Source organism: Trachemys scripta, chromosome 2 (assembly GCF_013100865.1).
Source record: "Trachemys scripta elegans isolate TJP31775 chromosome 2, CAS_Tse_1.0, whole genome shotgun sequence".
Lineage (NCBI taxonomy): Eukaryota > Metazoa > Chordata > Testudines > Emydidae > Trachemys > Trachemys scripta.
Genome location: NC_048299.1, coordinates 178,163,223 through 178,176,074, shown reverse-complemented (window position 1 = coordinate 178,176,074; position 12,852 = coordinate 178,163,223). Strand labels below are relative to the sequence as shown.

The 12,852-nt window shown below is 38.7% G+C and overlaps 1 protein-coding gene across 2 annotated transcripts in view; it reads right to left on the bottom strand.

Annotated features, from left to right (window-relative positions):
• CDKAL1 (CDK5 regulatory subunit associated protein 1 like 1) overlaps window positions 1-12,852 on the bottom strand; it is a 759,057-nt gene that overhangs the window by 141,764 nt on the left and 604,441 nt on the right. The window contains exon 16 of one of the 2 annotated variants that reach the window (XM_034762409.1): window positions 4,179-5,264. The exons of the other annotated variant lie outside the window; for it this stretch is intronic. Within the exon in view, the coding sequence (XP_034618300.1) occupies window positions 5,070-5,264 (195 nt within the window). The 3' untranslated portion in view covers window positions 4,179-5,069. Of the gene's footprint in view, window positions 1-4,178; window positions 5,265-12,852 lie in introns of those variants that run through there. 2 annotated transcript variants of the gene reach the window in all.

Below are 12,852 nucleotides of genomic sequence, written 5' to 3'. Positions count from 1 at the left end.
GCAGTGATCACTGTTGTTTTAACTATCCAACCCAAGGGCTTTTCCTGCCACTATTGAAGACAAAGGAGGCTTTGCAAGTGGGCACTAACTCCCGTGAGTCTATTCCTCAGCCCAGATCTGCACTGCAGTTTTATAGGTATTCCCTAGCTTTCCCATAGCCCTCTTCTGTCCTGCTCACATCAATGCCACAGCTTTACAAAAGTTTCCTCACTTTTTCCTATACTTTAGCACTAAGTATAATTTTAATTTTTAAATTAAAGTGAAGTGTTTATAAATAACAAATGCAATTAAAATAAAACTATTTAGAACACTTGCAAACTATCTCCTTGTCCCCTGAAATATATCACATATTCAGAAAAAAACAGAAATAATTGTTTTCATATATATGTAGCAAAACAATACCCATCCTTTCACATCCCCAGAACTCTTCCATGTTACTTCTTTATCTTTGTCTTAGTCAGTCCCTGAAATAACACTTATCATGACAAGCTATTTTAAAATATAAGCTTAATATTAACACACATTTTCACAGACATATTTATAGACATCCTGTGTGTGGGCAGAGCAAGGCACCCTCCGCATGTATTCCAATGAATTGGAAGATTGGAGCTTTTAAGTTGTCAGACCCGTGTATGGGTAAGAGAGACTCTATTTTCACTCATACCAGAGTGAAAGATTAGCAGCTTGAAATCAGTTTGACAGTTTCAGTTACTCTATTGCATACCACAGGGAATTTTAATTCCAACCTGTGAAATTGTAATTGCTTCTCAAGAAGAACAGAGGGATTCTGGGTAATGGCCATAGCCAAGATCAGTGTCAGAGTTGCCAGTTGCTGCCACTTCAGATATTATTGACTGTTATTCAAAAATCATTCCAGCTTTCCATATGGGAAGTTGAACTAGGGAGTGAAACTAAATTAACAGAAGCTGTCAGATGTTCAGAAATATGCAGGCAGCGATGTGACAGAGATGTATGAACTCTCCTCAACATGTACCTTTTCTCTTTCTCTCTCTTAAAAATAAGGCTTATGCAAAAAGTCAATCTGTGTTTTATGCGCATTGCTAAATGAGGATGTCATCAGTAAAAGAATGCTGTTTAATGAAAGGATTAAATGTCAATGCTGTCCAAACAGCAGGAAAAAAAACTTTATCAGGTTGGTGTTTAGAGCAGATTTAACATGCCCTTGCCATTCAAGTTTTTGTCGCGTGATAGATTTCTCACTGAAAAGAGTTTGAAGTAGAGAGTGCAAAGCTACCACAGTCATCTAAAAACAGACACAGTCGAGGCTCCTTTTTGTTTGGGAAAAGTAGGGTTGTCAATGAATCGCAGTTAACTCATGCGATTAACTCAAAAAATTAATCGCGATTAATCACAGTTTTAATCACACTGTTAAATAATAGAATACCAATTGAAATGTATTAAATATTTTGAATGTTTTTCTACATTTTCATATACATTGTGATCTGTGTTGTAATTGAAATCAAAGTGTATATTATTTTTGATGACAAATATTTGCACTGTAAGGGTATGTCTACACTACGAAATTAGGTCAAATTTATAGATGTCGATTTTTAGGAAGCGATTGTATACAATCGATTGTGTGTCCCCACTAAGCGCATTAAGTCAGCGGAGTGTGTCCACAGTACCGTGGCTAGCGTCGACTTTCGGAGCGTTGCACTGTGGGTAGCTATCCCACAGTTCCCATAGTCCCGGCTGCCCACTGAAATTCTGGATTGAGCTCCCAATGCCTGATGGGGCAAAAACATTGTCGCGGGTGGGTTTGGGTACATGTCAGTCGCCCCTCCCTCCGTGAAAGCAACGGCAGACAATCGTTTTGCGTCTTTTTTCTGTGCAGACGCCATACTGCTTTCAGCAGACAGTGCAGTAAGACTGCTAACCATCATCATCCAACCACCGCTTCCGCTGCAACTCTGCTCTCCTGCTGCCATGAATCCACCTCGCCGGTCCTCTTGTAGTTCTTTATAAAAATCTATTCTCGTGGCATCCCGTCATCATCCACCGCTTCCGCTGCAACTCTGCTCTCTTGCTTGTGTCTCAATAGTGAATTTCTCCATGTTGTCTGTTATGGGCTCCCCGGAACGTGTGTTCTTCCTCGGGAAATGTGCACAGTGCTAACCGTCGTCCTCCACCGCTTCCGCTGTAACTCTACTCTCCTGCTGCCATGAATCCACCTCGCAGGTCCTCTCGTTGTTCGGTATAAATATCTATTCTTGTGGCATCCGTCGTCATCCACTGCTTCTACTGCAACTCTGCTCTCCTGCAGACGCCATACCACGGCAAGCATGGAGCCCACTCAGCTCACCGCTGCTGTTGTGAGTATTGTAAGCACCTCGCGCATTATCCTGCAGTATGTGCAGAACCAGAACCTGCAAAAGCAGGTGAGGAGGCAATGTAGTGTAGACCAGGGCTAAAAATGATAAACAAAAGAAATAGTATTTTTTAAATTCACCTCATACAGGTATTGTAGTACAATCTCTTTGTCGTGAAAGTGAAACTTACAAATGTAGATTTTTTTGTTGTTATATAACTGCACTCAAAAAGTGCAGAATAGGCATTTGCATGGCACTTTTGTAGTTGGCATTACAAGGTATTTATGGCCCAGCTATGTTAAACATTTGTATGCCCCTTCATGCTTCAGCCACCATTCCAGAGGACATGCTTCCATGCTGACGATGCTTGTTAAAAAAATGTGTTAATTAAATTTGTGACTGAACTCCTTGGGGGAGAATTGTATGTCCCCTGCTCTGTTTTACCCACAGTCTGCCATATATTTCGTTATAGTAGTCAACCTTCTGCCAGCGGCATCTGACTCAGATAATGAAAATGCATCAGTCCGCACTGCTTTGGATTGTTATTGAGCAGAACCCATCATCAGCATGGATGCATGTCCCCTGGAATGGTGGCTGAAGCATGAAGGGACATATGAATCTCTAGCGCATCTGGCACATAAATATCTTAGGATGCCGGCTACAATAGTGTCCTGAGAACACTTGTTTTCACTTTCAGATGACATTGTAAACAAGAAGTAGGCAGCATTATCTCCTGCAAATGTAAACAACTTGTTTATCTAAGCGATTGGCTGAATAAGAAGTAGGACTGAATGGACTTGCAGGCTCTAAAATTTTATCTTGTTTTATTTTTGAATGCAGGTATTTTTGTACCTAATTCTATATTTGTAAGTTCAACTTTCATGATAAAGATATTACACTACAGTACTTGTATTAGGTGAATTGAAAAATACTATTTTTTTTTACAGTGCAAATACTTGTAATCAAAAGTAAATATAAAGTGATCATTTTACACTTTGCATTCTGTTTTGTAACTGAAATCAATATATTTGAAAAATATAGAAAACATCCAAAATATTTAAATAAATGGTATTCTATTATTAACAGTGAGATTAATTGCACGATTAATTTTTTTAATCACGCAATTAATCACGATTAATTTTTTAATGTCTAGACAGCCCTAAAAAAAGGTGTTGATTACTAAATAGCCAAAGACATACTCAAATGGTTACTGTGAATGAATATATGTGTGAGAGAGAGTGAGGATGCATAGGCTTTAGGGATACTTTATTTTATTTTATTTTGTTTGCAGTGTGCTTTGTGGGGCAGAGGCTCTCTTTTAGTTCTGTGTTTCTACAACACCTAGGACAGCAAAACAGGATCCTGATCTATGACACAGGCTCCTAGATACTATGGTTATACAAATTCAGAGTAGACTCAATGTATCTGATTTCTCAACCACTGTGATGGTGCATAGAGGGATGTTCTTTTGTGTACCTAGGTCTCAAACCATAATGATGCTGTACAAATTAAAAATTAACGCCTTGAATGGAAGGCACTGGGAGCACAGAACAGAGATATAATGTACTCATGCTGACCTGCTCCATAAAATAGAGTTGCATTAGTTGAAGTTTATCATTGGTCTACAATGGCAGCCTCAAGTAGCAAATAGTGGGGGGTTCAGTTTGTGTTTTGCCTGAAGGCCCAGTTGAGTTCTTATTTGATTAGAATTGGTTTATCCATCCTTGATCTATACCCAAAGTTTACCATCCACAAATCAGGCAAATAAAGAATGCTCTATAATAGAATGTGTAAGAGCAACCCCTCAAAGTCAAAAGTAAGATGGTAACATACTGAAGGACTTCCAAATATCTTTGGAAGACTTTATTTGAGAACCACAGTATATGCAGCCATTTTCTCCTACCTTCTGCTGAGATGCATTTTTTTTTTTTTGCAAAAATTCTGAGATCATAAAAAGTTGTGGGTGAAATTCTGGCTGCAACTAAGTCAATGGGGCCAGAAATCCATCCTGTTAATTTACCCACAAGCATATTAAGCCTCTAAACAGCGTGAACTATGGGTATGCAATTTTGGAAATTTGTACAAAGATAACTGTTTATTTACAAGGTACTCTGGTGGAGAGCTGGAGAGAAGAGATGGATACAAAGTGGGTACCTGTATGTTCTTTAATGTTCCTAGTTGGGAGGCTGAGCTACTGATGTTTCTTTGTCATAGGTCAAAAATTACTTCAGACATGGCTGACACACCAGTGGTGACAGATACAAATTACAATAGTTGAACAGTTCTACTACTGAATATTTGATTTTAATATACAAAGACAAGCATCAAGAAAAATGTTTAAGGCAGCTTAAAATGCTCAGCATCCCAAGAAATTACCAATACTTCTGCAGGAAGAAAAGATTCCTTAACAATTTAATGGGTTTCCTACACACGCATTTACCTGCAGCTATGGTAAAAGACAAATAAGCAAACACTTGTTTCTTCTTTAAAGAAAAAAAATCTATAAGAGAAAAAGTCTGATGTGACAAACCATTTTCCTGCTCTTGATTAAATAACCACAGAATGCAAACAGGAGCAGGATGGGTCTCACTTAAACTATGGATGAAAGGAAAGGCTTAGGGTGAGTACAAATTATTGCTCAGTTTACATCTGTTTTTTAAATAGATTTCCTCTGAAGATTTTAATCAGCACTTTATTTTTGTTCACAAAAGCTTCATTCAGTTCAGTTCAGTGTTTTATTTAAACACCTCGATAATAAAAAGTAACAAGAATTGCCAGTAAAGCCAGGCTGACAGACAGCATCTTCAGTCCACCTCCTTCTTGCAGCCAAGGAAGTTGCATCACCATCCTGGAACTGAGTGATGCTTTTTCTCGGATCCCAGGGGAGGGGCATGCTTTCAAATTCAAGCCATTTTCCAGCACATATCTGAACTCCTGTAGAGAAATGCAGGAATTAGATTAAGCTTGCATGCTAATTACATTTGATGATGTATATCAAGTACAAAGGAAATCTCCCCTTAGTAATAATGTCCCTTTTCAAGTCAAACAATAATTCAGTCTGTACTGCATCTTGAATTCTTGTTGTTTATCTTCTTCATTTCTCATATATGGTGAAGAATTTGTGCTGATGCCATACCGAGTCAGTCTCTTCAGTGACATTAATTTCCAAATCAATAAAACTGTTAACAGAACAGACAAATTGCTTGGCAACAATGTCAAAGAGAAGTTGTTTGGGAGGGTGGTTTTTTTTGTTTTGGTATCTCACTACCCTCCCTCTCTTTGGTTCCTTCAAATGGGACTGTATAGCTAGCAATATAGGGGACTAACAACATTGCCATCTTTTCCACAGCAGGGCCCTGCCAACGTCAATCATTGTGTCTACCCCTGGTGTGCCAGCTCAGTGGTGTTCCAAAGTCCTCCCCCCGCACTTTTTCCCTGACCCTCACCAGGCAGCTGTGCTAAAACACTCACCTTCTTGTTCAGCATATTGAGTCTCAAGGTCCCCTGCTAGGGCTGCTATTACCACTCTCAACCTGATTAAAAGCCCCAACAGTCCTCAGTAGCAGGTGGATCTATACTGCAGCATGGTTACGGCACGCTGAGTCGCCATTTCAGCTTAAAATCTGAATGGTAAAATTAAGCCTAACGGAAGTGTTCTCTACTGCAACACATATCTAGTTCAACAGAGTTGTATGGTTAAAAATCACAATGTCTGTTTAAATGCCAGTAGAATACATCTGCAAGAAGGTGTAAATGATGGAAAAGAGTATAAAACAAAAAAGGTTTACTAATATGTTGTCATAACATTTAATTTTTTCATTCTGTTTATTTTGGCTTATGCTTGGTTTACATTACACTTTTTCCTAGACTCCTTTTCTTTCTTTCTTTCTTTCTTTCTTTCTTTCTTTCTTTCTTTCTTTCATAAACTGGAATGAACCACTTGGATTTTAACTTCTTGAAATCTCCCATTTAAAAATATTTTTGGAGAATCACTTTTTGCCCCTCACTTTTTCTACTTGGGCATCATTACTTTTGCTTTCCACTTGTACTACGAAGTGCCTGTCTGAACAATCATACATTCCTAAGCTGCTGTAACAGGACTGTGTGCATGTTTGTCCATGGCTAATGTAGCTCCTGACTGAATACAACACATATAAACCATTGAAGGTGCCTGCCCATGTCTAAGTGGGACAGCACAGCCTAAACAGTTGACTTCCTTTATCCACTCCAGGATTAAATACTGTTATAGTATTTGTGGAAGGAAAATTATTATAACTGCTTAGATAAACAAATATCAAAGGAGCAAAATGCAGCCTCAAGTAAGTGCAGTTTTAACATCTGAGGTGTTGTTAATTTAGAGTGCACACAATGCTAGTTGGAGGATTTCTGACCATGTAACATGTGAAATGAAGATGACTTGCTACATGTACTCTAGGTACAAAGATTGTCAACTGGATGAAGGAAGGAGAAGTAAATGGACAAGTATATTGGGACACAGTGCTTTCCAGTGTAAGATATTGAAACTAAAGGATTCCAGGACTGCATCACTATATTGTGAAGAATATGTTAGTTTTTCACCATAAAATATTGCATGTGTCGACGGATATTGCTCTGTACTGATAGGTAGAGTAATTAAAATCTATTCCTAAGGAATCTAAAAAATTAATAACTGGCTACAGCTATTTTATTCCAAGAGTCAAAGCTAATTAACCTTTATATGCAAAATAAACTGGAAACCACAGAAAACCAATTATTAAGGATTTTATTTATCTGAAACAAGCTACCCAGTAATATATTCGTTTCTAAGACTGGTCAAAGTTGGAGGAAACCTCTCTTCTCCTCAAAAACTGCATGTCTTCAAAATTCTACTCATCTGAGACAAATAATTTCTTCTCATGTCCAAATAAAATATTAGGTGTTTTTCATACTGTAGGTTAGATAGATTGTGCATCTGTGTCTAAAATTTCAAAACAATTTTACAAGAGTGATTTATGCTGATATTTAATTCTGTCCAATGTTTTCAAACCTGAGTAACTAAACCTCAGCCCATATTTAAGTCACCTAAATAAAAGTGGCTCGGGTATCAGAAAAGCAGGGTACCCACAAATCCCAGTGAAGTCAATGGGAGCTGCAGGTACTCAGCATCTTTGAAAATCAGATCATTTCTTGTTAGTTGCCTAAATATGAATTTAGAAGCTTTACATTAGGCATCAACATTTGAAAATGTTGGCCTGTGTTTCCAGGTACTGGCTTTCACTACTCTCCAGATGCACAGTATATTACACATAAGAACCCTTGAATGTACTTACCAGAATCTCATCTGCTATCTACTCCTGGGGTAATTCTGCATCACTGCACATGCACAGAATTCATGTCCCTTGCAGATTTCTTTGCTTCTGCACAGAAAAATGACTTCTGATGGGGAAGCAAAGAGAAGCCGCAAGAATAGTCATATGCCCCTCCCCTGCAGCGCAGGCAGGTCAGTTTGGGCACCTGGAGCAGTCGGTAGAGACATGAGGGAGGCTGGGCAGTCGTGTGTGTGTGTGTGTGTGTGTGTGTGTGAGAGTGAGAGAGAGAGAGAGAGAGAGAGAGAGAGACTCTGTTCCCCTCACTCACTATTGAGGCATGCTTAGCGTGGAGGGGCAGGGCTTTGGGGTGTTTCTGAGGAAGTCAGTGTGGGGCAGGCTCTGTCCCCTCAGGCAGAACAGAATGTAGCAGTTTGCCTGCTTAGTGAATTGTTCCCGTTGTCTTTGTGAATTCCTCCAGGAGTATAAAATAGGTGTAAAAGTTTTAAGGCTTCTTTACATTGCCAGAGTGGTGTAAAGGACAGAATGGCCTTATAAATGCTTATGGTGCTTTAGTGACTAGAACTGGTCTAAATTTTTGGACTGAAAAAATGTGCTCCATGAACTGTTTGCTACTGACCTTTCTCGTGATGGTCAGTATAAATTAGTAGCCACTATAAACTGAGAGTTTGATTCCCCAGCCCTCGCTTGCTCTTTCCTATGATGTAACAACTGAGCTGAATATATTTGTTGACTAATAACTAGAAATAAAGGGTCAAAGCTAGCTATATTACTATTAGGCAAGAGGGTTTGCGGATTTCCTGCAATGCTCCTCATTCCCATTCTCCATCCATTGTATTGTAGTTTAAATAAATTACCTAAATAAATGAAACCAGGGTGATTACATTGCGTTATTTTGACAAATAAAATATGCAGAATTTTAAAATATTGTGTGCATAATTTTTAATATTTTTGCACAGAATTCCCTCAGGAGTATCTATCTAATATGTTTGGGGATCATTACAGATAATTTAATAACCTGTTTTATCTTTTTAAAAATATGTGAAGGTAATGATGCTTCGATATTTCTCACCAGTAGGATTAATGGATTGGAACACAATACTATGTTTTATGTGTTTGAGTATGCATGTTTTTATTTTCTTACTTGATTTTCTCATATGGCAACTTTACTGCAATGTGGATAAATTTCTGACAACTGCACTACAGTTTTATTTTGTTTTCATCTTTTGTTTTACTCTCTGAAGCATGTACTTATATTGGCAATCAAGTTTGAGAAACTCTTTCCACAAAACGATCACATTTTCACAGTATCACGGATTACAATGGACACTGTCAAACCCGTTAGACCAAAAGTGTAATATCTAATAAATTTGTACAGTACTATTTTTATATTAAATGTTACATGATTCAGTTGGAATAAAAGTAATACTGAAATCAATAGAAAATTTATACTGGTTTAATACTTCCATATGGACTAAAAGCAGGGCTGGCTCCAGGCACCAGTTTCTCAAGCAGGTGCTTGGGGTGGCCGCTCCGGAGAGGGGTGGCAGGTCCAGGTATTCGGCGGCAATTCGGCGAACGGTCCCTCACTCCGCCTCGGAGTGAAGGACCTCCCGCCAAATTGCCGCTGCAGATCGCGACTATTTTTCGATCACGGCTTTTTTGTTTGTTTGTTTGTTTGTTTTTGTTTTGGCTGCATGGGGCGGCCAAAACCCTGGAGCTGGCCCTGACTAAAAGGTCGGGATTTTCACATAATGTGATTATTTTGTTTTAGTTTTATTTCTCAATGTATCACATACATTTCTGTTTGGTACAGCACATCTCTTTAGGAAAGCCTGAAAAACGTTAATTTGTGTAAGTAGGATCATTAGTATGTTCATCTGTTACATAGCACAGACTCTACCAACTACTTTCTAACCTGTTTCAAAATCCTGTCCTGCAACATCGCTGCACAGGGAATATGGTAAACTTTTCTTTAAAGTATTTGTCCTGCTCTCATTACTATATGTTGGAGAAGATGCATTAATGAGGAATGCATTAATCTGGTTCTGTCCACCTGCCACTTGTTCCAATCTTGCACAACAGCCTTTGAAATAAGATCTGTCCCCTACCTGTCAGTAGTTGCCACTGGCTTCTAGTAATATTGGATAAGATTCTGTGCTGCATCTCTAAGAGGTGAAGCACAGAATTTGCAGCTTGGGGGAGAGGCGCTAAGGTGCATTTAAATCTACCTTTGCACCCTCTTGATCCTGGGCTATTCCAGGGTTTGAGTGGCCAACGTGTAATTTAGACAGACAGCAAAGCTATGTTGATCAGGAGGGTAATTTTTTTCCACCCCAAATGACAGCTATGTTGGCAAAAGTCCTAGTGTGGATGCACACAAAAAAAGCCTTTTGCCGGTATTAATTACTCCATTTGGGGAATTGGCTGTAAGCTATACAGCAAAAGAATTTTGCATCTCCACTGGAGGGGGAGGGGCGTAGCCAGTATACCTCTACTGATAGAGCTATACTGGCAAATTATTTCCAGTAAGGCCTAAATTATGGCTGCTACCAGAGGCTGCCCTATGGTCTACAGAGCTGCTTGGACTCTCCACAGTGCTGTGTATTGTGGCCTGCCACAGACACATCCTTCCTACTCCCAGCCCCAACCCCTACACATTCCCAACACCACGACTTGCAAGGGGAAATCCCCCCAATCAAAACCCAGGTTATTAGGACCCTTTTAGGTCTGTCACTCTGGCCCTTTTATCTCGCATGAATGGACTGGAAGGGGATAAGAATCTCACTTGTATTTGACAGCATCATTCCAATAAGTCTGATTACTGAGCTCACTCCCCAATCCTGCATTGCATTAAGTTTATATGGTGGGATATACCATAGTGTCTTGTTTGTGAGAGTCTTGATAAAACATGTATTTACTTCCAAGAAAATCTTCAAGGCACATATGTAAGATTCTGAGTTGGTCTAACTTTCACCATACATAATCTGTATCCAGTGGAAGTATAACATTTCCCTAAATCTAGTTTGAATGGATTTTCATAACTTCAGGAATTGGGAAAAAGTACTGTATAATGCAATCCAGTGTAAGTCAACAGGAATAAAGCTAGACGAGCCTGTTTTTCATGTGAAAAACATTTGGATCAAATACACAGGTAACTCTTATTATGCTTCTAAAATCACTTAGCACATGTATAAAAAGACGCATGCCATAACTGAGTCTTGATATTATTTTCCAGAAATAAGCAGTTCAAAATTAAAACTGTTGGTAACCTCATAATTAATAGAAACATTGTCCCCACTAATGAGAGAGAGAAGGGAAAAAAGTGGGGAGAAATTATCAAAACACAAATGCAAAAACAGCCACTTTGAGTCCAGCATCTCGTATTTCCACTGAATTAGTCTTTCATCTTATTTTGGCAACAGCAAAGTAAACATAAGACTTTGCTAATAAGGTACAATATAAATTATTAAACCATCTAGCATATGATCAAATGCATTTCAGATTATTTTCTGAATAATTCTGCCCTGACAACTGCCAGGAGTAATATATTTTGCGTGCTCTTGTACAGCCACATTGATTGCTGTCTTTCTGATGCTCTAGTCCCTGACTTAAACTGCAGTGCATGAAAGTGCATCAAAACCGAAGGTTTGGCATCTGTCAATCACCGCCTAGCTTTTTTTTTTTTTTGGTAAGATCTCACTTCATGTTTGTCAACAAAGACATGATAGCTACTCTTCAGCTCTGAGCTGAGGTTTTAACGGATTCAAAGCATTTCTTATATGCAAATTTCTTTTGTGGTTCAGGGGCATTGCTAGAGCTTGAAGTGTTAGCTAACTACAGTAAAAAATTATTTGACTGAATATATCTCAAGATAAATTAGACTGCTGAATCTTTTATTCCAACCATACAGTACTACAGGGTTTCTCAAACTTCATTGCACCGCAACCCCCGTCTGACAACCAAAATTACTATACAATCCTGGGAAGGGGGACAGAAGCCCGAGCCCCAGCACCCCAGGCAGGGGGGCCAAAGCCCAAGTCCCACTGCCCTGGGGAGCACCAAAGCTAGAGGGCTTCAGCCCTGGGCAGTGGGGCTCGGACTATGGCTTCAGCCCCAACCCCCATCAAGTCTAATGCCAGCCCTGGAGACCCCATTAAAATGGGGTCGTGACTCACTTTGGGGTCCTGACCCACAGTTTGAGAACTGCTGCAGTACTACATACACACTTGTACAGATCTTAAATAATCAGGCACAACAAGCATATGTGAAAAATTAAAAGAAAAAAATGTTAAAATATGCATTATGCATCATATTATGCTATTTGAATCACAAACACTTGGGGCTCTTGTATTTTGGAGGCATTTTCATGATTTTCAAAGCAAACAATTACGAAAAGGTCCTATAGAATATATTAGAAAATTATATCCCTGCTATCAAATTCTAAAAAGGGTAACATTTCCTATTTGATTCTATAAATTTATAGAAGTAATTTCTATAGAGCCCCATTACACATTTTAATAGAGTCCCATATATTTAATCTCTACCAAATTCTATAGGCTTTTTTCAGAAGGCCAGGATATGATCTTAAGAGTCAAAACTTAATCTGCATACAAATGAATTATCTTTTTCCAAATGTCATTACGTAATCCTCTCAATGCTAACAACATGTGGCATCCTTGCCATTATGAATCTCAAGTAATATGCAATGTTATCTAGTTGGAAACAGAGAAAAAAATCAATGCAAAAAAAGTATTCTGTTGCAACTTTTTAGTTCCCTAACTTAAGTGTATTTTGGGCAGCTGATGTGCCATATGTTTCCATCTATAAAATCTCACCATCCTCTAACCTAAGAACTGACTGATTCCAGATGCCTATTCAAAGCCAGGTTAACATTTGCTTATTCATTACAAGAAATGGGAAGTCTTGAAAAATAACCAAAACAGCAAGGCATTTTTGAAAGAGGAATTTCACTTTGTTTATTCTTTGCATTATGTACGTAAGAAGGGCAGGGGGAGAGAATTGGACACAGGGTTAAATACATAATTGATATTTATTTGTTCTTAGTAGAAGGAACAGAGGGAGCCTCACCACATTTTGGTAATATGCTTTGATTCTTACTCAGTTCCAACCATTACTAAAGTTACAGCAGAAAAATAAATTCATGAAAGCATTGCACAAATAGACTGCAATCTGTAAGCCTGTCTTATTTTCCA